The sequence below is a fragment of the Phoca vitulina genome, unplaced genomic scaffold (genome assembly GCF_004348235.1).
Source record: "Phoca vitulina isolate PV1807 unplaced genomic scaffold, GSC_HSeal_1.0 scaffold11, whole genome shotgun sequence".
Lineage (NCBI taxonomy): Eukaryota > Metazoa > Chordata > Mammalia > Carnivora > Phocidae > Phoca > Phoca vitulina.
The window spans coordinates 45,732,037-45,756,696 of NW_022589714.1; the positions used below are offsets into that span (position 1 = coordinate 45,732,037).

Genomic DNA, 24,660 nt, shown 5'->3' on the forward strand with positions numbered 1-24,660 from the left:
AGCCCTGAGCAAACCCTCCTAACAACCTTCTATCCCATCTATCCCAGCCAGTCACTCTGAGCCCTGCTTTAGCCCTCATCTCTTTGATCTTCATTCTCCTTTAGCTCTCTTTCCTTCTCATTTTCTTCCTGGCCCTTCTCCTTCCTCTCTCCCAGACTCTTTGTGGAGTCTGGAGGCTCGGGTTTGCTCTATGACTATGGACAAATGAACAAGTCATTTCACTGCTGGGTCTCAGTTTTCACAACTGAACAGTGGGAACAATAATATCTACTTTACAGCGTTGCTTTGTGGAGTAGATAAGAATAAAGTGTAGTGCTACGTAAATTGTACAGGGCCTTACAAAGGTCAGAGACTGGCAACTCATTTCCATTCCCTTTCAGGTCCTTGCCCTTTTGTGGAACTAGGAAATTATCCCAATTGAAAGTTAGGATATTAACTCCAATCGGAGTGCAGATTTGCTGGCTGTTTCCGCCTTCCACGCCTAAGCGAACCAATCAGAGCGTCCGGAGAGTGCCGCGGTCTCTTCACCTGGAGACCACCTCTACAATGGAGCTTGCACTTTTCTCCGTCCTTGCAACCAGCTTTTTCCCGCCTCGCATCCCGGTTTCTCGGCCTTGGAAGGGAGATTCTTCTTCTTCCTTGTCTCTGCCCCCCAAGATCTTGGCATCGCAAAGGTTGAACGACGAAGACCGGAAGTGTGCGCAGCAGCGGAGGGTCCCCACGAACAGACACCGGAAGTAGCTTTGCTGCAGGATTCGGTCGGCTGCGCTATGGCGGCGATCCCCCCAGACTCCTGGCAGCCGCCCAACGTATACTTGGAGACCAGGTGAGAGGGGTCGGGCCTCTAGGGCTGGGCTGGCGGAGGCGACGCGGAGCCCGGGCTTTGCCGCGGGGCTGGGTTCCCGGTGCGCTCCCCCGGGAGCACGGCCTCCTCGTGGGGAAGCGTGCAGCGGCGGGCTTGGGGGCCGCCTGGGGGCTGAATGGGGACCGCCACCGTCCGCGTCCGCGCTCCGCACCGGCTCGCCCTGAAACCTCGGCGACAGCTGCCCGGTTGCCCTCCTCGCACCCCGTGGTTCATTCATCTATTCATTCGACAAGCATGTGTTGAGTCTACAAGCAGGCGACGTCGGGTCTGGAATCAGGATAGAGGTGCATAAGACACACTGCCTTGCATTTAGGACCTTGCAGTGTAGTGAAAGGGGCAGGTCTGTAACTACTGAAGTTGTAAGTAGTTAGTTGTATAAACAAATTACTAGGAAGGCACCGGAAGAACCGCATTTCCCCACCATCAAAGAGCGGTATCATTGAGCACCAATCAGCTAGTGCCATGCGCCTGACGTACAGCATCTCATTTAGTTTAAGCCACTTAGCAACTCAAATCATGTAGGTATTATTCCACTTTCTCTCCCATTTTAGCAGGGGAGATGACAGAATTTACGAATTAAATGATTTGACCAAACCCATATATCTAGTAAGGGACATTTAAATTGCCTCTTGTTTTTTGTTATGACAAATACTGGAATAAATACCCTTACACATACTGTATCCTTAGGCACATTTGTGAGTTTTGCTATAGAACACTTTGAAGTTGAAATTGCTGTCAACAGGTGTGCAGATTTCACAATTGTATAGGTATTTCCTGAGTGCCATTCCAAAAAGTTATTCCCTGTATTTAAAAAATATGCACCAGAATATAAGCTCCATGAGAGGAAAAGCACCTAGAACCGTGCCTTGCACAGAGTAGGTGTTAATCCCTGTTGAAAGTTAGTAGTGTGAAGGATAAATTGCTGGTAGAAAGGCTTTTAGAAAGCTATGTTCTAGCACATATGAGATAGATAGATATATATATATTTATAGAATGCTTACACTGTGCTTGGCACTGGGTATCCAGGCTATACGGAGTTGCCTCAATTTTCATATTCTTGGAGCTTAAAATCTAGGTGAGTGATGGAGTGGAGGGGAAGGCACCTGCCTGTATTTTCCTTTTTCCTTTTCCTTAGCTGTATTTCAGGGGGAAAGTGCTCATCCCGTTTGGTAGTATAGAGATTTGAAGTAATCAGGTTTTGCATTTGTTGTGCCCCTCCTAAATACACACAAAGTGTACTTTTTTTTTTCCATTAAAATTTTTACAAATAGGTAATATATTTACATGGTTCAAAAATACAAAAGTTTAAGAAAAGATACTCATTGAAAGCCTTCCTGCTTCCCATTTACCCAGTTTCTACCCCCACCCAGAAACTCATGCATGTATAAATAAGTACAGATTCCTGATATGTTAATGTCCTCCTTTAAAAAAATATCAAATTAACTGCAATTTTTTTCCTAATTTAAGGGTTGGTTATATGGGTCTCCCACGATCGGTGATTTTTTTTTTTTTTAATATATAAAGCTCGTTCGAATTTTTAGTCGTCCACAATTATTTTGTTTAAAAGAAGTACCAGAAGCTCCTGTGTGTTTTACTCAAAGAAGGTATCTGTGTTTATGTTATTTACATTGTGATTGTGATGTTTTCCTTGGCTGAGCATGAAATCTGATGTGTATTACAATTTCATGACTTAATGTAAGCTTGAAAATAAAGAGTGCTGGATCAATCCCATAGTATTCCTGCTGCTGCGACCTTGTTCTTGACTGGAGCTCTACTGTCCTCTCTCCCTGCAGCATGGGGATCATTGTGCTGGAGTTGTACTGGAAGCATGCTCCGAAGACCTGTAAAAATTTTGCTGAGTTGGCACGTCGAGGTTACTACAATGGCACCAAATTCCACAGGATCATCAAAGACTTCATGATCCAGGGAGGTGACCCAACAGGGACAGGTATAGTTAAGCCGACCTTGGCTGAATTCAGCAAAATAGGGAAGGCTGATAGAGGAACATGTGTAGAGGGGAAAAATCAAGAATTTGGTTTTGGTTTTAGACACATTCCATTTGAAATACTTGTCAGATCTTCAGTTAGAGGTGTTGAATAAGTAAAGGGATACAAGTGTGGAGTTCATGGAAAGGTCTGGGATGGAGGTACAAATTTGGGAGTTACTGTCATTTAGCTGGGATTTATTAGTGAAATCGGTGGATGCTAACGTTAGTTTCAAAACCCCTTGCTTCTTGGTCTGCATCTTCTCTCTGATTCCTGCTCCTGCTTTTTTGCCTTTAAATAAGTTTGATATCCTCTGTGGCTGTCTTTTTTCTTAGTCCTGTTCTTCTTTGTCATTCTCAGTTCTCTGTTTATCCTTTATGACCAGAGGCATTCAATTTCTTTAATGTGTGTGGACACATGTAAAAAGTACAGTATAGGGGCGCCTGGGTGGCTCAGTCGGTAGACTTGATTTCGACTCAGGTCATGATCTCTGGGTCATGAGATTGAGCCTTGTGTGAGCTGTGTGTTCTGCGTGGAGTCTGCTTGAGATTCTCTGTCTCCCTCTGCCCCTCCCCCTGCTTGAGCACTCTCTCTCTCAAAATAAATAAATAAAATCTTTTTTAAAAATACAGTATATATAAGAAACTACAAAAAAGAACGCTCATAAGTATACTTCCTAAAGATTTCTAACCACTATTAGTGATTAATTATCCCTGCAACATTCCCACTTCTTAGAAACGACTAATGTTAACTGTTGGTGGCCATTATTCTAGGCATTTTTCTTTTCAGATACCTATTCACAAGGATGGATGGATAGATGGACGGATGGATAACTAGCTAAATGGAAATAATTTTAAGAGAATAGGCTGTGTCATGCATGCTATTTTTTTAAAACAAAAAAAATTTAATTTTATATATGTAACCAAAAAATTGATTTCCTGCTATGTAAGGTGAGGCAATTAGTACTTAAATTTCTACCCATTCCTATTGTTTAGGAAAAACTCCATTTTGCCTGCCTTCTGTGTTGGGAAAAACCTAGATCTTCCCTTCTGTGTTTTTCTCCTGCATGTCACCTTTACTACTCACACAGATCACTTTGCTTCTGACCCTCCTGGTCACCAAATGTATGGAGGTTTACCCCCCACAAGCAATTCTGTGACACCAAGTGAGTGTCTTACTATTTAAGTCAGTTCCAACATCATCTAACTAGAGATAGCATCAGATCCCACAGGTTAAGGCCCAGTCCCACAAGATTGCCCCCTGCCCCACTTCAGTCGCAAGCCTAGGTTATCAGATGTTCCAATAACCCCCCCCTTAATTTGCCAGAGCAGCTCACAGAACTCGTGGAAACAGTTTACCAGTTTACTAAGGGATATGGTAAAGGATACAGATGAACAATCAGATGAAGAGATGAATAAGGTAAGGTTTGTGAGAGTCCTGAGGGCAGGAGCTTCTGTCCCTATGGATTTGGGTGCATCATCTTCCTGGAAGGGATGTGTTTGCCCACCTGGAAGCTCTCTGAACCTTGTACTCTTGGGATTTTGAGCAGGCTTCTTCATGTAGGCATGATCAATCGTTACCTCCATTTCCAGCTCCTCTCCTCTCTCTGGAGAAGCAGGGGTGGGGAATGGGGGACCTGGTGGGGACTGAAAATTCCAAACTTTTAATCATGGCTTGGTCTTTGTGGTGACCAGTCCTCATCCAGGAGCCATTCAGGACCCCACCTGTCTCCTTAAAACAAAAGATGCTCCTAGTGTTCTTATCACTTAGGAATTTAAAAAGGTTTTAGAAGCCCTGTTTCAAGGACAGGTCAAAGACCAAATATTAGGGGTGCCTGGGTGGCTCAGTTGGTTAAGCGTCTGCCTTCGGCTCAGGTCATGGTCCCAGGGTCCTGGGATCGAGCCCCGCATCGGGCTCCCTGCTCCGCGGGAAGCCTGCTTCTCCCTCTCCCATTCCCCCTGCTTGTGTTCCCTCTCTCGCTGTCTCTCTCTCTCTGTCGAGTAAATAAATAAAATCTTAAAAAAAAAAAAAAAAGGCCAAATATTAGAACAACAGATTCTCCTAGTGTTCTTATCACTTAGGAAATTACAAGAGTTTTAGGAGCTCTGTACTGTGAGTACCGTGAACCAGGGATAGGTATATAGATATATGTAGATATATCCATATATCCATATATCTTCTATTACCTCACACCTATACTCCCTCCCTCACTCTCAGTTTTTGTCATTAGTTTAATTTTTCCTTGTCAGAGTACATTTTCTACTCTGCTTGATTCCCTCAGCTACAGTATGGGTTCTGCATTTCAGAGGGTTCAGTGCCCACCACTAGACTTTTCTGTTCCCAAGTGTTGGAGGGCAGACTTTCCTATTGAATGGTTTGTATTGCAAGGGCTAGGGGGTGTTATATTTTGTAACTCAATCATGTTTGAGAATTTGAAAAAGACCACGATTGGGTCTACTGTTCTTGGGCCACACTCGTCCCCTCAGATCGGTTTAGACAGTTATGCTCTGTTGCCTTCTGGTTTTAAGCGTGGCTTTGGGGAATACTGAGGCCAGATTTACTCCTTCCTTCAGCTCAGGGGAAAATGTTTTGATTTGTATTTTTGAATATTTTCTCTGTTACTTGCTCTGATTTTCTATTTCAGGAAACTAGTTATTCTCTTGTTTCATGACCTCTGCCTTCCATATCGATTACATTTCTTTTGAGTGTGTGAGATGATGTTTTTCTATTTTTTCCCCACATCCACTGAGATAATGTCAGACCTTTACTCTGTGCGTTATTCAACTCTTGGTCACGTCTGTTCTGTTCTTTACTGCTCTAATTGATTCATTAGCTCCGTATTGGTGTCATGGGGCTCTCAATCTGTTTCCTTAGTCTGCAATCTTTTCACCTTATTCTGTTGATTTGTTATCTTGTCTTTGAGCTCTTGTTGTATTGGATTCTTATTTCTGTTGAAGCATCTTTAGCTTGAGACAGCTGCAGAGAAGCCCTTCTTGGACTGTGTTTTTCTCCCAGACTGAGTTCCTGAGGTGTTTTTTTGTTTTGTTTTTGTTTGTCTTACACACTTTCTTTTTCTCCTTCCAGTTGGGGTGATATGTTTGCACAGTCCCTGTGCCATTTCTGTTCATCTTGCCCATGCCTGCTGTCGGCATTGATGCTGTCCGTACCTTTTATTTGCTCGGATACGGTATAAGTGGATTCTCTTTGTCATTGTCCCCACCCTTGTGGGGCCAGTTGTTCTCCCCAGTCCAGATGCTAGGTTGCTTTCTCTTCATTTTATTCCAGCCTGATGAGGTGGTGGGAGAGCTAATGTAGAGTGCACCTTATGGGAGGACTAGCCTCTGTTCTGTTTTCCCAGCCTCTGTTAAAGTCCTGCCCATGGGTCCCCTCCACCAGTCAGTGGTATCCCTCTCCCCCAACCCAGGAGTCCCCTGAGAATAGCTGTAGCGGAGGCAAAAGATCCTCCTACCCTTTTTCATTCATAGCTGGGTCTCTATAACAAGACAGATTGATGAGAGAAAAGAATACAAATTTGTTTGCTGTAAGTTTTTTTTTTTTTTAAGAATTTATTTGTGAGAGAGAGAGAGAAAGAGCACAAGCAGGGGGGGAGGGACAGAAGGAGAGGGAGAAGCAGACTCCCTGCTGAGCAGGGAGCCCGATGCCGGGACTCAATCCCGGGACCCTGGGATCATGACCCAGGCTGAAGGCAGATACTTACTTAATCGACTGAGCTATCCAGGTGCCCCTGTTTGCTGTAAGTTTTGAGTACACCACGGCCTTGATAAAAAAATGAAGACCTGAAGAATAGGTTATACCTGAGTGTTTTTGTGCTAGGTTTGACAAACAGTGGAAATTTGTGGGAAAATGTGATAGGACGAAGGGGGTCTGAGCTAAATATAGTAAACTGGGGAAAACAGCAAGGCCTGTTCTTTCAGATTCCTCTGGGGGTCCTTCTGTCTTAGAGATGAGATGTTCTTTTCCTGCAGGTATAGGGACGGCCCCTCTCACGTGAGGGTCTTAGGACCTACTTCAGGGGAAGGTCAGAATGTCCTTTTTTTTAAAAAAGATTTTATTTCTTTATTTGACAGAGAGAGACAGAGCGAGAGACGGAACACAAGCAGGGGGAGTGGGAGAGGGAGAAGCAGGCTTCCCACCGAGCAGGGAGCCCGATGCGGGGCTCGATCCCAGGACCCTGGGATCATGGCCCGAGCCGAAGGCAGACGCCCAACCGACTGAGCCACCCAGGCGGCCCAGAATGTCCTTCTTGTACCTGATGTTTCTCAAATTCCTTTAACTTGAAATTCAGTATGCCAAAGCACCATATTTTGGGGTAGTTTGTCCTGAACCCCATCATGGCCAGTGCTCCCCCCCTCCTCCCAAGGTGCCAGGTGCTGGTGGCCTGCCATGTTGCTCCCAAGCGCCTCTGGTATGCACAGGCTTCTGCCATTAGGGGCTTCTCTTTAACTTTTTCAGGGTTGCTAGCCCACCCACCCTTCTATTGGCTTCTTAGAATTGGAGGGTATTTGTAAGAATCCTCTGGGTTACATTTCTTCTTTCCTGATTACTACTTTTAGAGAGTGCAGGCAGAAGAATCGCTCATTTCTTTCCTTGGTGACTCTTTTCAGAATTTTTGTAATAAGTTTGTTTCCTTTTTATTTGGTTGATGCTGGTGAATTTGGGGCTTGGAAACAAATGGAATTTTGTGTGTGTGTTTCATCGGGTATTAGGGGAGGCAGGGGCCAATCCTGCTTCACTCCACTTTTTTTAAGATTTATTTATTTTAGAGAGGGAGAGAGAGAGAGTGTTCGCGCTTGGGGTGGGGAGGGGCAGAGAGAGAGGGAGAGAAGCAGACCCCACACTGATCACAGAGCCCGTGGGGCTGGATCCCAGGACCCTGAGATCATGACGTGAGCAGAAATCAAGAGTCTTTATTTATTTATTTATTTATTTATTAATTAATTAATGAGAGAGAGAGAGAGAAACAGCATGAGAGGGGAGAGGGTCAGAGGGAGAAGCAGGCTCCCTGCTGAGCCGGGAGCCCGATGTGGGACTCGATCCCAGGACTCCGGGATCATGACCTGAGCCGAAGGCAGTCGCTTAACTGACTGAGCCACCCAGGCACCCCTTCAATCCACTTCTTTATCTGAAAGTGTCCTGTAAACACTTTGATATACTTCTTTCCTGTCTTCTTCCTCTCTCTTGTTGTTGTTTAATTCATAACACCAGTGAGCTGAGAGAGTCCATGATGAGTGTACAAGAATTGGAAGTGACTCCGATCTGAGTTGCTCATGTCAGAGCTTCCCTATATTTCTATAATCGGTTTGCAATCCTTCATAATGTCACATTTCCATGAAGCAATTTTAATGAAATTGAATCACTCAGAAGATTTCCAAGTAATTGCATCCAGCCTCAAGTATAATGAATGATTGAGCCGGCAGGTCTGTGGTAGAAGGTAGACAAGAGTTAGGCCCTCCTGGGTCACTGATGTGAACGGCTCCCTGATTAGGTAACACGTTTTTTGCCATACATCTCAGATGAGCAGCATGAGGCGTCCTGGGCTCATCAGCAAGCCAGTGTACTGTTTCTGTCCCCAGCTGTCCCTCAGTCTGGCTACTCTGCGACGGTTCTTTCCATGGTTTTTTCTTATACACCTTTGCCAGGTGTTTTCTCAATTCGAATATCTTTGACTTCCTGCTGGATTTTAAAGTATTTTCCCTCTTAAATTTCTCTTCTTGTAATAACTATATGCCGGCTTTTTCCTTAGCTGTTGGAATCTCTTTTTATCTGCTTCTACTAACTTCTTCCCTTTCTCTCCTCCCTATAAGACGTGGCATCCTGTCAAGCCCTTCCTTTTGCTCTTCACGCTCTGCACTTAACCTCTCAGTGCTCACCAGCTGGCGTGATTGCAGTGATTAATTACGTGCTGATTATGCTGTGCATCACCCTCCCTCTCACTTCACGTCTCCTCTTGGTAGCCCCAGGAACACCTGAGATTTAACGTGTTGAACAGCAAGCTCATTGTTAATTTTATTCATTTGATGAATATTTGCTAAGAGTCTGCTGGGTATCCTGTGCTATTCTAAGTCCCATGAAGAGACTTAAGCATTAGAAGCCAAGGCATTTTCTTTTCCTTGCAGCGCTCCCTTCTCTGCCAGGAAGACAAGATAGTTCTAATAAGAAATAACTAGAGAGTGGGGCGCCTGGGTGGCTCAGTCGTTGGGCGTCTGCCTTCGGCTCAGGTCATGATCCCAGGATCCTGGGATCGAGCCCCGCATCGGGCTCCCTGCTCGGCGGGAAGACTGCTTCTCCCTCTTCCACTCCCCCTGCTTGTGTTCCCTCTCTCGCTGTGTCTCTCTCTGTCAAATAAATAAATAAAATTAAAAAAAAAAAAAAAGAAATAACTAGAGAGTAATAATATAATATGCAAATGTACAATTGTACACTCTGGATCACGTATGTAACAGAGGTTGGAATAACTCTTGGGAGGACAGGGAAGGGCATTTTAGATTTAGGAAGAAGAAAGAGTACAGAGCAGAGGCATAAGTGACAGAGACCTGTCAAGGGTGAAAGAGAGCCCAGCACCCCACATGTCGTGTCTCACATGCTGGACCGGCTCTGTGACATAATCTAGCCACCTCTCCGTGTCCAGGACAAATGTCTATGGTGTGATTTCTAAGGTCCCTGAACTGCATGTTTAGGGGACAGTTAAGGGGACAATTGGGGACAGAGTGCACAGAGTAGTTAGAGATAGCACGGTGCCTAAGATCAGACCAGTTCATGGAGACGCCCAGACAGGAGTTCAGATTTGATCTAACATCATTCTGGAACCATTTTGGGTTCCAGAGTTTCTTGCGTCTGGGATAAGAGAAATATATGAGGAAATTTAATTCAGCGGTAGTATATGGCAAGGTCACTTAGCGTGGGGTGAACAGCCCGGGTCGTAGAGCCCGGTGGGCTTGGGGTTGAATCTTAGCTTCACACAAACACTTATTAAATGTAGACGAGTTACGTGACCCTTCTTAGCTGTAAATGCGGAGTGTGCTTTGGTTGTATGCACCTCATGGAGTTGTTGTGAGTAGTAAATGAGCTGATGTTTGTAAAACGGTGACTGCAGGCTTGACACAAAATGGGATCTTAAAAAGATGTCATTTATTATTTATTTTGGTTGTTAACTTATCTAACAAATGTCTTTTGGACTCCTGCCATATTCCAGGCATTGTTCTAAGAGCTGGGGAGGTAGAATAGTGAAGAAGAAAGCCCTTGTGAAGCTCACATTCTAGTGGGTGAGACAGTTAACAACTAAGTACGTGATACACTATCAGGTCAGGACAAATGATACGGAAAAAATACTGTATAAGCAGGGATTCTCAACCTTGGCACTGTTGACATTCTGGGCTGGATAATTCTTTGCTGTAGAGGGCTGTCTGTGCATTGTAGGATGTTTAGCTGCGTCCCTGACCTCGCCGTGCTGGATGCCAGTAGAACCCCTCAGTGTGACAACTAAAAATGTCTCCACACATTGTCCAGTGTCCCTAAGGGGCAAAGTCACCCTCAGTTGAGAACCCCTGGGATAGAGAGTGAGGAAGGTGCTATTTTGGATAGTGTGATTAGGGAAGACCTCTCTGATAAGGTGGCATTTGAGCAGAGCTCTGAATAAAGTGAAGTAGTGAGGCTGAGAGTGTCATGGGCAAGGACACTCCAGGGGGGAATAGCAATCAGAGGCCTTAGACCAGAGTGTGCTTGGCAAGAAACAGCACAGACCAGTGTGCTGCAGTGGGTGAGTGAGGGGAAGAATGGTAGGAGATGACTTTGGAGGGTAGCAGAGCACCGGGTCATGGAGTCTCATAAGTTGTCGTGAAGACTTTGGATATTGTCTTAAGTGTAATGAAATGTCACTGGAGGATTTTGAGCAGAGGACTGCCATGATAAGGCTTGTTTTAAAAGGATCCCCCTGGCTCCCATGTGCAGAATCAACTGGCGTGGAAAGAAGGAGACCAGGCTGGAAGCAAGGAGACCAATTGGAAGCTTTCGTTGTTGTCAAAGCCAGAGTTTTTTTGTATTGGTTCTGGTCCTCTGGGAAGCAGATGCAAAGACAGAGTTAGACATTCAGGACACTGATTGGGATAACACCTGTGACAGTTAAAGGGGCAAGGGAGCAGGGGTTGGAAGGAGAGGTCTTCAGACGTCAGTGCAGGTCTGATCTGTGAAAGGAGAGGGGGCAGAGGGAAAGGAGCCAGTAGAGAAAAGGAGCCACCAGTAAGGCAGGATCTCAAGAGGGATGATGTCAGCTGTCAGATGCTGCTCATGGAGCAGGCAAGGTGAGGCCCGAGGATTGACCATTGGATTTAATGACTTGGTGGTCACTCATGACCTTGACGAGAGCCAGGTCAGTGGAGTGGTGAGGGCAAAAGTCTGAATGGAGAGGGAACGTTCAGAGGCAGGAGAGGAAACCAAGACACCAAGTGCTGACAGCTTTTTTTTGAGGAGTTTTTCTGTGAAGGGATGCAGAGACATAGGGGGATACTTGGAGATGGAGCTTTGTGTTTATTTTTTAAGACAGGAAATATTAATACCACTTTTTTTTTTAATGCTGATAGGAATGATCCACTAGAAAGAAAACTTGATACAGGACCGGGAGGAATTATAGTTGCAAAGTTCCTTAAAGGTGATGGGATTGTAGTGGTGGGATAGTCCAATGAGCAGGGTATTCGTACAATGTATCAATAAGGGAAGAAGGACAGCAAATAGGAGGACATGTAGGAAGGGAAGTGGATTCCATGGTGAGAGCTTGTGGAGGTCAGAACTCTGCCTTTTTGTCAGTGAAATAAGAAGCAGGGTTACACTCACGGAGCACGGAGCAGCGAGGGAGTGGTGGAGGTTTGCCCACAGAGGAACTGCCGTAAATCAGAGCAGGCCAGCCCCCAGGATGAACTGATCACTGCCTACAGTTCCCTTTCCCGGAAAGTGCCCAGGTTATCTGAGTGCACGGAAACCATGTAGTGGAAAATATGAAGCCAACGCAGTATTATCAGTGATGCTGAGCTCCCTTTATCTCCTAACAAGCCTGTGAGGCAAGTACTACTGCTATTCCTACTTTTCCGACAAGGAAACTGAGGCTTGGAGAGGATAAGTATCTTGCTTAAGGCCACACAGCCAGTAAGTGGTGGAGTTGGGACGGAAATCTGGATCTCTGGCCCCAGAGGCAAGTGAGAAAGAGAGCACTCCTAAGACGGACGTGCAAAGCTTCTTGGAGAAACGTAGCTTTCCCACGGTAGATCGGGTATCTGGCATTTGCCCTGGTAATCCAACAGCAGCTCTGCCAATTAGTTCCCCCTAGCAGAAGACTCTGTTAGGAATGGATTGTATCAATTTGGGATGCTTTTGGCTACAAGTAACAGAAGGAAGAGAGCTTTTGTTTTTCTCAGGTAACAAAATGTCTGAAGGTAAGCAGTTGTAGGCATTGGTTCAGCTGCCCCCCAGAGCTGTCAGGGACCCAGGCTTACTATGTCCTTCCATTCCACCTCTGTTAGTGTGTTGGCCTTTGATCTCAAACTTGTCTTATGGTTGCAAGATGGCTGCTGCTGCTGCTCCTGACATCACCTCTGCTTTCAAAGGAGGAAGATAGAGAAAGAGCTGAGGGTGAAAGACAGCAGGAGTGTGTTTGTCCTTCTTTATCAGGAAAGCTGTAGTTTTCCCAGAAACTCTACTCAGCAGGCTTCTGTTTGTATCAGTAAGTCAGAAGTGGGTCATCTGACCACCCCTAGCTGCAAAAGGAACTGGTCAGTACCTGCCTTCCTTGTCTCTGAAGTTGAGGCAGGCCATGGAGAAGGGGTTAGAGAAGGGGTTAGAAATGCTCAGAGGACAGCTAACCTGCAGTTAGATGCTCTCTTGCCAGAAGAGAGGTTTTTGATTGGTTTGGTCAGTGGCCTTCTGGTGTCGGGTGCCCCAGGCGGAGCTTTCACCTGGGCCTCCTGATGGGTCATTGGCCCACCTGTGGCCTCTTTGGGGCTGGATATTAAGCCATGGTCCCATGAGCTGTGGCATGGGAGTTGTGGGGATAAGTAGCACTAAGTATGGTAATCTTTGTGTGAGAAACCACTCTGCATGTCTTAGGGGCCACTCCAGTTCATTGTGAGGTTTCTACAGGCAATGAGCAGGAAGAAGAGACATCAGAGGAGAATGGGGGATAAGGGAAGATTTTTTTTTTTAAAGAGCAGAAGCACAGATCATAAAAAGATGAAGGAATTTCAACTGCAAAAAATTCTGTGCGTAAGACCCCAAAAAGAGTGAAAAAAAGTCCACCAGAAGAATTTGCAAAAGCATTCACTGACCAAGGACTAGTATCCAGAATACGAATCCTAATAATATAACGTTTATATATACATATATATATATATATGTATATTATAAATGTCAAACCACTCAGTAGGTAAGTGGCTGTTGCCAGACGAGGAAGGGTAAAGAGCCAGTAAACATGAAACTGCACATCTTCAAGGAAATGCAGGTTAAGACACAAGCAATCTGACACCTCTTGGCCTGACAAATGTTAGAAAGTCTGGCTGGAGGACCTAGAGCAGTAAGAGTGAGCACTGTGGATAGGGGTGCACATTGGGGCCACTTCTGGCAAGATATTCGAGGACATGTGGTAATGGGGAAATACCCAAACTGTGATCCTGCCTGTCTGCCGTGAGGTGTAGCCCCTGAGCGTCTGCGCGTGTGTCTGGGAGACAGTACGAGAATGGTTACTGCAGCATGGTTTGTAAAAGCAAAGACATACAGAAAGGATCCTAAATATCCCATCAGCATGAGAAAAGAGAAGATTGGTGTTCTAATTGTGTGGTGGAATGAATGCTGCAGAGAGCTGCATGGAACCAAATGCATAAATATCACTTACACAGAGAAGCTCGTTGCAGAAGAATCCAAGGAGTATAATAGCATTTATATAACCCTAAAAACATGCAGAGCAACAATACATTTTTTTAGGGATGCACACATAGGTGGTAGAAAGGAAAATGCATGGAAGTGACAAACTCCTGGTCACCATAGTGGTTCCCCGAGGGCAAAATGTGAGTCTTTGACACCATTGTTAGCTGAGGGGAGGGGGGAGGGGGGCGCGGAGTGCACGGGGTGCTGCGGACACGGGGTCTTGGACTGGATTAGTCACCCTGTTTCCTGAGGGGAAGGTGCAGTTGTTCGTCACATTCTTTGTCTCTTTTGTATGTCTGAAACACTAAGTACGTAGACTAAATGTTGAAAACAGGACAGAAGAGTGAAAGAACTTTCCGGGTACAGAGTTCAGAAACCAGACCAGTGCCTGGCTCCTGTTGCACCTGCCCGCACGGCGGAGTTTTGCCTGCGAACCTCCCAGATGGTCGGCTTTGTATGTGATCGTTGGCATCTGTGTAGCCCGTCTGCACCAGCAAACTCTTTGATCACGGCTGTCCGCTCCCATCTCTCCCCTGTTCCACATGCCCAAAGGAATGTTTTGATTGGAATGATTTGTCTTTCTGACATTTTGTTGCAAACCCTACTGGGTTGAATTAGTTCTGAAACCGTAACATATTATGTAGAAATGGTGCTGTAGAGACCCCAGACTAGTTGCAGCTGGTCCACCTTTGCCTAGTGAGTACAGAGGGGCCTCCGTGCTCTTCCCTCTCATCACTTGATGACTGAAAACCCCTGGCTTCATCTCTGACTCTTGACTGGCTCATCCCTTAGCCTTCTTGTTTGCGGTGCCGTTTACATGATGGCTTTCAGTTCCTAGAGGACAGGGGCCCTGAGGTTTCATCCTGGCGGCCCCCAGCTTGCAGGGTCACACTTCCAAGGCTCAGCCCACGATGGACAGCCACTACTGAACTTCATCCTCCACTCGCTCACCCAAGCCCCAGACTTAGGGCTTGACCACGCTTTGCCCCCTCAGCCTTCTCTTTCATTTTCAGCCCTAGCACTCCCACTCACCATCCCCTCCACCCCCAACCTCAGGCAGGAACCTTGACTCCCTAGTCAGAGAGAATGTATTGGTCACATAATTGCTGTTTAAAAGTATGCTGGCAGCTCTTCCACAGGAGGCCTACACGCCGCCGCTGGGGCCGCCGCCATGTCTCTAGTGATCCCTGAGAAGTTCCAGCACATTTTGCGAGTACTCAACACCAATATCGATGGGCGGCGGAAAATAGCCTTTGCCATCAGTGCAATTAAGGGTGTGGGGCGAAGATATGCTCATGTGGTGTTGAGGAGAGCAGACATCGATCTCGCCAAAAGGGCCGGAGAGCTCACTGAGGATGAGGTGGAACGTGTGATCACCATTATGCAGAATCCTCACCAGTATAAGATCCCAGACTGGTTTTTGAACAGACAAAAGGACGTGAAGGATGGAAAGTACAGCCAGGTCTTGGCCAGTGGTCTGGACAACAAACTTCGTGAAGACCTGGAGAGACTGAAGAAGATTAGGGCCCACAGAGGGCTGCGCCACTTCTGGGGACTTTGTGTCCGAGGCCAGCACACCAAGACCCCAGGGCGCTGTGGCCACACCGTGGGTGTGTCCAAGAAGAAATAAATCTGTAGGCCTTGTCTGTTAATAAAATAGTTTATACACCTAAAAAAAAAAAAGTATGCTGGCAGGTTGGAATTTTGGGAATGAATTTTTAAAAGGTTCGGTAGCTGGGTACTTTTCCAGAAGGATAGGTAGCTTGGGCCAAGCGGGAGATTTCTCTGAGTCTGTTAGGATTCACCCCCATTCCTCTTTGCATGAGAAGTGTTTTCTTCCAACTGAGCCATCCTGGCACCCCTTCGAAGTGTTTTCTTCCAGGGGCTCCTGGGTCGCTCAGTTGGTTAAGTGTCCGCCTTTGGCCCAGGTCATTATCCCAGGGTCAATCTTTAAAAAAAAAAAAAAAAAAAGAAGTGTCTTCTTCCAGAACCAGGGGCTGTGACAGGCTGTCTTTGGTTGAACGTCCTAAAAGTTGATGGAAGGGATTTTCACCTGGGAGGGCCTGGGGGAGAGGGGGATGTGGTGCTTTAACGTCCTACTTTCATAGCAGGCTGTAGAAGGAGGCTAGCTCCCTGTGTCTGGGCTGTTTTCTCGCTGCCAGGCAAGCAGAGTAAGCTGATAAATGCAATTTTCACTTTGTTCCAGGCTGTTTTGTCATCTTGGAGAAACCAAAGTAGTTCAACAAGTCATATTTATTTTACTAAATAATTGATTAGGAGAGTTGCCTCCTATTAGGACATTTTTTTCCACTGGGAAAACTATATTTATCATTTTGCTCTAAGAACAGAACCTGGGTGCACAGTACCACACTCTCGTGGACATAATATAAATAGCATGTAGTGGTGATGTTGCTAGCAGATCATTCCTAATCCCATGTTTCTTTATAATAGCCTTTGATATACTGCCTCTCCTGTCAATGGACTCTGCCTGCTATAATATTATTCCTTTCTGCCACATTGCCACTTTCCACCATCTCTCTTCTCCTTAAGCTGGGTATTTTTGACCAACATGAATGTTATTTTCCTTCATTGCCGTCAAGGACAGCAAACAGGTTTTAATTCTTGTGCCATCTCTAATCCATTAAAAATGGCTGCTTGGAGTTCCGAGTTGGTAGGATACAGATCGAAGCTCAGCAGGGAGGAATGCTGATTGGTTAGCAATGTCTATGATGGGCACAGGGTTAAGGCTTGGGGCACTCCTGTCTAAAATACTCCCTAAAAGTTAAAAATTAAGAAATCTCTTAATACATCAAATTAAAAATGGTAGTTATCTGTAGATGGTTAGATTCTAGGGGACTTTAATGTTCTTTTGAGAATGTTCTATGCTTTCTGCATATTTGACAGTGAACGTGTATTACTTTAATACCCAGAGAAAAACACTTTTAGTGTTATTTTGAAAAGAAACATCTTACCTGAATGAAACCAGTGATTTGAATGTGCTGTGTCAGTGCTTCATTCTGCTGCTGGGCTCTGTAGTTGCGATATGCTTAGCAGGGAGCTAGGCGTGCTCACTGCTTTTTCCTTTCCTGAACTCCAAAAACTCTTTTGACCCTGAGCCATAATTCTTGCTGTGAGTAGAGCATGGGACTGATAGACTGGTCTCTCGTCTTCTAATCTGGCAGGTCGGGGTGGTGCATCTATCTATGGGAAGCAGTTTGAGGATGAACTTCATCCAGACCTGAAATTCACGGGTAAGTATATAATCTGGCGGCGCGGGTGGCAGGGAGTGGATTTGAAAAGCTCACTCTTGGCTGTGATTCCGGGTGCATGCCTGACGCCGTGGCAGGGTGCCACGGAGCTGACCAGCTGCGGCGCCACAAAGAGCCCTGGTGGGTTAGAGAGAGTGACGGACACCTCTCTCTCCTGCATAATTCACAGTGCTGGTCTGAGTGTTCTAGACTATGATTGTTGAATGTTGCTGTTGCAAACTATAGGAAAGCGAAAGCTTCCTCAAAGAGGCCGAGAGACCTTGCTGGGATTTTGCGAGGCGTTGGGAACGCGGTCCAGCGGTTAGTGGGGATCATCATGGATAGAGAAGCTGGGGAGTAGGCGAAGAGTAGGAAGGCGGTTGTTGGAGTAGGGCAGTGACGGCCTTTGTGTAAAGGCAGGGAGCCTGCCCTCGGTGGGGGGCAGGGGGGAAGAGTGTTTGGGTTACATGGTTGACAATGGAGGCCAGAATAAAGTCTGGGATGGTGGAAGACGCGCCCAGCTGGAGCTTTGGGGGTTATTTGTACTCTTTCTTCATTTTTCCCACTAGGGGCTGGAATTCTCGCCATGGCCAATGCGGGGCCAGACACCAACGGCAGCCAGTTTTTCGTGACCCTAGCCCCCACCCAGTGGCTCGACGGCAAGCATACCATTTTTGGCCGAGTGTGCCAGGGTATAGGAATGGTGAATCGAGTAGGAATGGTGGAAACAAACCCCCAGGACCGCCCTGTGGACGATGTGAAGATCATTAAGGCGTACCCTTCTGGGTAGGCTTGCTGCTGCCCTGCGCTCACCCAGATCTTCGGAGATGGCCCCAGTGAACCAGCTTCCAGATGACCTAGAAGGACACGTGCTTAAACTCCATTTTGGCCTTGCAAGTCACAGAGCTCAGGAGACCTGGGGGCTTGGGTGAGTTAGAGATGGAAGTATATTTTAAGAGGATGCTTCTTTTCTCTTCCCCTGGTGCCTAGGTTGACAGAGCGTTTGCAGAAATGCTCGTAAATGATCATTCACGGGGAACCGCTCATTGCAAGTGAGCATACTGCCCCTCCTGGCGTGTGTCTGTGCTGATACACTTGGAACAAAATGAAGCCGACTCTGTCATTCCATAGTGCCTGACCAAACTTCTTCCTGCAGAGATTTATATTCTGGCCTACACCGCAGTCTTCAGTGGCTGACAGCCACAGAATTCAAAACCAAGTAGTGTCTATCAGCCTTCTTAACTCTGTGCACACCCTATTTCAGTCTCCTACATTTGTTCTTCCGGGAATGTATGCATCTCTATATATATTTTCCCTCTCAAAATCAGAACATCAACACTGCTGTTTCTGACACTTAGACATCCCACGCAAAGCCACATTGAATTTTTGCCAAATGAAAAATGCATCCAGCAATCAAGTTTCTAAGAAGGTGTCAAGTGGGGAATGATAATGTGTAATAATCAAGAAAGGAATTTATTAAAAGGAAGCAGAAACATTGACCATTTTTTCCCCAGGAAGGAGTAGAAATCTGTAGTGAGCCATAAAGACAGACTATGAATTCTCCTGAAAAAGCAGTATTGTCATAAAGGAGAGGCACCACTTAAGTTTTTTTAACCTAAGACTAGAGAAACTAGTTACAAGATTTTATATGTTTTTTAAGTCTTTCTGGTTTTTTTTTTTTTTTTTATGGGGTAAAGAGAAAGGAACATCTATGTAATACATAGAAACTTCCCAAATAAAATGCCACTGATGGTTGACATTGCTGCTGTGGTCTGATTTTAAATACTACATGAAGTTTTATTAAAGATTTTTTTTAATTTATTTGACAGAGAGAGAGAGACAGCGAGAGAGGGAACACAAGCAAGGGGAGTGGGAGAGGGATAAGCAGGCTCTCTGCTGAGCAGGAAGCCCGATGTAGGGCTCGATCCCAGGACCCTGGGATCATGACCTGAGCCGAAGGCAGACGCTTAACGACTGAGCCACCCAGGTGCCCCCTACATGAAGTTTTAACAGTCATTTTAACCTGTAAACCCTCTCAAGTAGTGTTGCAGGGCTCAGCTTCAAGATTTCACATTTTAGGTTTGTGCATCTCCAGTGGACTTCTATTCAAGAGCAGGTCTGACTTTAAAAAGACAGTACCAGGGGCGTCTGGGTGGCTCAGTCAGTTAAGCGTCTGCCTTCAGCTCAGGTCATGATCTCAGGGTCCTGGGATGGAGTCCCACATCGGGCTCCTCGTTCAGCGGGGAGCCTGCTTCTCCCTCTGCCCCTCCCCCTGCCCGTGTGCGCTCACGCTCTTCTCTCTCTCTCTCTCTCCCTCTCAAATAAAATCTTTTTAAAAATTTAATAAATAAATAAATAAAAAGGCAGTACCAAAGAAAGAATCTAAATGATGTCGATTGGCAGTTCTGAGTGAGGGAGAATCACCTGTAGAGGAGCCAGGTGGATGTGCTGGGAGACCTAAAGCATGCCTTGAACTTGCAGGAAATCTACCTTCCTGTTGTTCTGGACCCAGAGGCAGTACGTACTATACCTTCCTTAAATTGATAGCTCCCTAATTGAAGAGTGGATTGTAGCTTTAGTGTTTTTCTTTATCAGTCCATGAATTTTGGAAATGATGATTTACTTTATGGAATGGCCAAAAAGTTCTATTCCCCAAGCATTCCCCAGGTTCAGCCTCTCTTTCCATTCCTCTCTTTCTTTTCTCTCACAACAAAAAAGCAAAACCCAACAACGAACTATGTAAATGGCTTTATAACTTCAGCGGTGGTGTTGGGCGAAGTACTGTTCTAGACTCTGGGGAAATAGAAACTTCTTTTGGCCTAGACTGGGCAGACATAATTGGATCCACCTCTAGGAGCAAAGAATAAGATCCCCATCCACTTATCTCTCAGAGTTACAATCCTGAAAATACCCATTTTCACCCGGGTCATGGGGGTGGTGGAAACATACTATCACTACTTTGAGAAGGAAAAAAGGACCTGAGTACAGTACTCTTGGTGTACTTGACCACACACAAGAATCACTGGGGGAGCCTGCTAGGAAGCAGATCAGGATTCAGCATCTGGCCAGAGATTCTGCATTTCTATCCAGCTCCCAGGAGATGGTGACTCCTGATCTAGACACCATACCTTGAGTAGTGAGATCCCAGAGGTCATGTTTGTCCACCATGACATTGGGGGTGGGGAAGATTTTCCTAAGAGCATGGGGCGGTCAGCACCATAACCCAATCTGCCTCCTTGACCGGTGGTGGCCTTGGAAGAGTGAAGAAATTCAAAGCATAGAATGAGCTTTAACTGCCTCTGGCTTTGGCTCCTGAGACTAAGCTTTTAGAAACTTCCCTTCTGCCTTTTTTTTTTTTAAGATTTATTTATTTATTTGAGAGAGAGAGCATGAGCCGGGGGAGGGGTAGAGGGAGAAGGAGGAGCAGACTGCCCGCTGAGCAGGAAGCCTGACAACGAAGGGGCTCGATCCCAGGGCTCTGTGACCTGAGCTGAAGGCAGACACTTAACCGACTGAGCCACACAGGCGCCTCTGCCCTTCTGCCTTTTATTCCCACTTTAGTGCACTGTGGACATCAGACCATGGTGCATGGTACTGAGATCCCTGTGTGGGCACCAGGGTGGGTACGATGGTTTAGGTCACAGACATCACTGAAAATGCAGGGGAGAGATCATCAGCAATTATGACATTGAAGGAAAAGGGCTCTGGAACCAGACTGGGGTTCAGATCCCAGCTTCACCACTTGGCAGTACTGTGAAGGACAAATTTCCTAAGTTCTCTGCACCTTAGTTTCCTCAACTATAAAATGAGGATAATGGTCCTGGCCTCATAGGGTTATTGTGAAGATTTAAATGAGCTAGAACAGGTATCTAGAATAAGCACCAGCATTTAGAAAACAGCTTGTGGGTACTACCAGTGGCCCCTGAAGCCACCGTACACCTCTCCTGCCTCTTCATGCCAACGTTGTCAGCACCCTGACCTTGTACAGCTTCTCCCTCCCCCTGGGCTAGCCTCTGAGAGCAAAGCCCTCGTCTTGTTCCCCACCAGGAGCCCCTTCAGCACCTCATGCAATTCTTTGAAGTTATTGCTGAATGAATCAAATTTAAAATTGTTCTCTGTCAGGAAAAGATTAAGATCCATTTGCTGAAATAGCCTTACCCCATCTCCAAACCCAGGCTTTAGCTGGTATGGCAGCAAAGCCTTTCCGCTAAGCCCTCTGGAAGTCCTCAGCTCGATTTATTTTTGGATTTGTGTCTCCAGAATACGTCAAAATAGCTTTCCCCACATAAGGGAAATGATTCCTACCCCCAGATACTCGAGCCAATCTGAGCCGTCACTGTGGCCCCTTCTGGCACCACATTCTTGCAACGTGTGGAGGAGGAAACATTGAAAAGCACATTTTTTCTGAGTGGCAGAGTTTACTGCCTACAAAGTAGGCTTCAGGGCCTCAGAGCCTCATTGCCTACAGAGTAGGTTACTACTCTAGGTAAATACCAGAATAGGGGTTTTCCAGCAGCATTCTTTTACAGATAAGAGAGAAGCAAAATGCAGGGGAAGAAAACAAAGGAGAGTCTCACTCTAAGGTGGTCTTGGTCTGGTTTTAGAAATTGGATCCTCCTTTGTTCTTCCGAATGGGTAATTCATGATCCCTGACTATATCTGGAACTACAGATGCCCAGTTCGGGGAAGAGTTTGCGGACAGACACATGTGAGCTTTTGTGTGACCTCTGGCGAAGCACTTCACCTCTGGACCTTGGTTTCCTTATTTGTCAAGCGAAGATTAGAACTAGGCCCCTGTTAACCCTAAATTGCCAAATCTAGGTCATTCTGAGAAGATGCCTTCAGTTGCCAAGTTTCCACTTAGCGTGCTGTTCTAGAAGTTTGCCACTAGGGGCCACTGTGAATACAGTTTAGCCTTGCAGCTGCTTCAGAAGGAGAGGCCTACCATAGCCTCTCAGGATGTTCCTAAGCCAGGCCTGCCACCCCTGGATGTGGAAAACCAGCAACTATTCAGACTGCAAGAGGCCAGAATTGAGATGTCAGCCTGGCAGTAAGTCTGTCCGTTGGTACATGCCAACCAACCCTCATTCCTGTCTAGATGGAGGAGAAGCCCTCTGTGCATGGCAGGATCGGTGGAGGCCTTGCGACCGCAGGGCCTGGTTCTGTAGCATGCCTCATTATAGAGAGCCAGTTCCCGTTTAGCTGCTTAATATTCTGCTCTACAGCTGAATTCATTCATTCAGTAAGTAATCTCAGAGACCCGATTTGACGCCCAGCAATAGCAAATATTTTTATAGAATCAAAGTCAACAAAAGGAAGCTTAAAATGAAAAGTTATTGTTGCCCTTGTTCCATGCTCCATGGAAGCTTCTTATTTGTATTTTTCTCTTAATCCCCCAACTCAGTCTCTAAGGTTGGCATTTGGATACCCAGTTGCAGATGAGCGAACTGGAGACCAAAGGTAAGTAGCACAAAGCCTTGTATGGAGTGAATGAATGAATAGAATATCCGGTCCAGGGTTGCAAGGCTAGTAAAAGGCCAAGGCTAGGACTTGAGCTTGGGAACTTCTGATCCCAAGCATGGCCCTTTTATCTCCACTTTTGGCATATGGGGGAGGACGATGACGTACAGAAAAAGAGAATGACTTGGTGGCAGGGCAGGGCTTAGAACTTGAATCTCTTGCCTTGCAGGCTGGCCTGTCCAATTTGACTGTTGCATCCTAGGGTGTCCCCAGGCAGAGCTGGCTGGGGAGGCTCCAGGCTCAGCTATCTCTAAGTTCCTTCCCAGCAGCCTGAACCAGGCCTGCGGAGGCACAGCAGGAGGGAAGCGGGGGGAGGGAACACAAATGACCCTAATCAGTGTTTTTATTGGATCATAACTATATTAGCCTCACAACTCAGCGAATCTCACAGAAATCACTTTCCTCTCCGTGAGGATCTAGCCGCAGCTCCGTTAAAAGCTACTGGCCCACGTGTACGGGTGAGGAAGCTCTTGTGTAGCAGAAGCAGTGGGGGAGGAGGGAGAAGCAATATTTCTACTTCCTCATTACACTGACAGGGAAAATGGCCATTTCACATTCACTGTATAAGAAAAACCCCCAAAGGAGAGGGAATCCAAGGTTCACAATTGTCTTTTCGGCAACATTCAGCTCAGAGGAAATGTTCTCTTTGTGCCTCCCTTTTTGAAAGCATTTGTGATGCTGTTTAAGATAAAACAAGAGTCGGGAAGGAACTTGTGTTTGGGGAACATACCAGGTGCCAGATGCTTTCCATGTATTATTCCACTGAATCTCTCTGAAGGCCTGTGAACAAGGCATCATAATGCCCCATTCACAGATGCTTCCATTCCATGGGTGAAGGCTCCACTCAGTGGGCTGAGCTTCAAGCTGCGGGTCTGCTCTCTCCCTCCACCATACCCTAAACTCCCATATGTTCAGTTTCTACCTTTGCTCCCTCCTTCTTCCCCTCAAAAAAACATGGAAACTAGTTTTCAAACCAGGTCACTGCGTGCCCATGGCAGCTTCCTTCACCCAGCCTCCACCTGTAGACTGAGGACTAACCCCCACTCTGGTCTAGAAACTTCAGTGAGGGGCGCCTGGGTGGCTCAGTCGTTAGGCATCTGCCTTCGGCTCAGGTCGTGATCCCAGGGTCCTGGGATCGAGCTCTGTGTCGGGCTCCCTGCTCAGCGGGAAGCCTGCTTCTCCCTCTCCCACTCCCCCTGCTTGTGATCCCTCTCTCGCTGTGTCTCTCTCTGTCAAATAAATAAATAAAATCTTTTTTTTAAATAAAAAATAAAAACTTCAATGTTTTGATGATGGTATTTTTCTTCCCTGGTAGCTCCCAGCACATCCTCATCTAATTAGAATCTCGTACCAACTTGGAGGGGATGGTAGTGTGGGTATTACTCCCAAGCAGAAATGCAGTGAGGGGTTCAAGGTCACAGCGTGAATGGAGAAGCGGGCAGTCGGCCTCCAGGCCCCAGGCGTGCACGCAGGCAGCCTCTGAGCCTGTCAGCAGCAGCTCTGGGAGCCTGACACCTGAGCCTCACCCTGGCTCCTGATAGAATTATCAGAGAACTGGGGAACACATACTTTCTGTAATCAGGGCAACTTTTCTTAGCCAGGGGTGGAGGAGGCAAGATGTGAAGTGTGTCTGATGAGCTCCTCTTCCAGGGCAGGGCCCAGGGTTAATAAAACCCAGGCAAATCATGGCAGACAGCTGGAGATGCAAGCAGGCGGGCTCCAGGGGCCGGGCCACTGGGACTTGAGCTTCCGCACAAAGCCAGTCTTGTGGCATTTTGTGCACGTTTCAGTTTTCTTCAGCAGCCAGGCAGGCAAACACAGGCAGCTTGGCATGAAAATTAATGTAGGCCTTAAAAAAAGTGTTTCATCCTCAGTGGCTTTTCAGGCCGCCCCACTACAGGTACAGCCAGGGGAGATGCTAAGGAGCAATGGTGACAGAGTCTGAGGGCTTGTGTGACACCGCAGCCCTGAGCCCATTAGCCCGAGGTAGGGAGGGGGGAGAGTCCTTCAGCCAAGGCAGACCCTCACAGCAACTGGGGCAGGGGAGAACTGAGAGGGGCTTCTGGGAATAGAATCAATCGAGGCCACCCAGGTACAAAGCCAGCTGTTCTGTCCC

The 24,660-nt window shown here is 46.5% G+C and overlaps 2 protein-coding genes across 2 annotated transcripts; both read left to right on the forward strand.

The window, feature by feature from the left end:
- The first annotated feature begins 505 nt into the window (after positions 1–505).
- PPIL1 (peptidylprolyl isomerase like 1) lies at positions 506–18,741 on the forward strand. Its single transcript, XM_032409917.1, has 4 exons — positions 506–826; positions 2,659–2,813; positions 16,959–17,027; positions 17,594–18,741. Exons 1-4 carry the CDS (start codon positions 771–773, stop codon positions 17,812–17,814), a joined length of 501 nt encoding a protein of 166 aa, XP_032265808.1. The 5' UTR covers positions 506–770; the 3' UTR covers positions 17,815–18,741.
- On the forward strand, positions 14,924–15,459 carry LOC116635646 (40S ribosomal protein S18-like). The gene has a single exon (XM_032409918.1). It carries the CDS (start codon positions 14,948–14,950, stop codon positions 15,404–15,406), a length of 459 nt encoding a protein of 152 aa, XP_032265809.1. The 5' UTR covers positions 14,924–14,947; the 3' UTR covers positions 15,407–15,459.
- Positions 18,742–24,660: the final 5,919 nt, after the last annotated feature.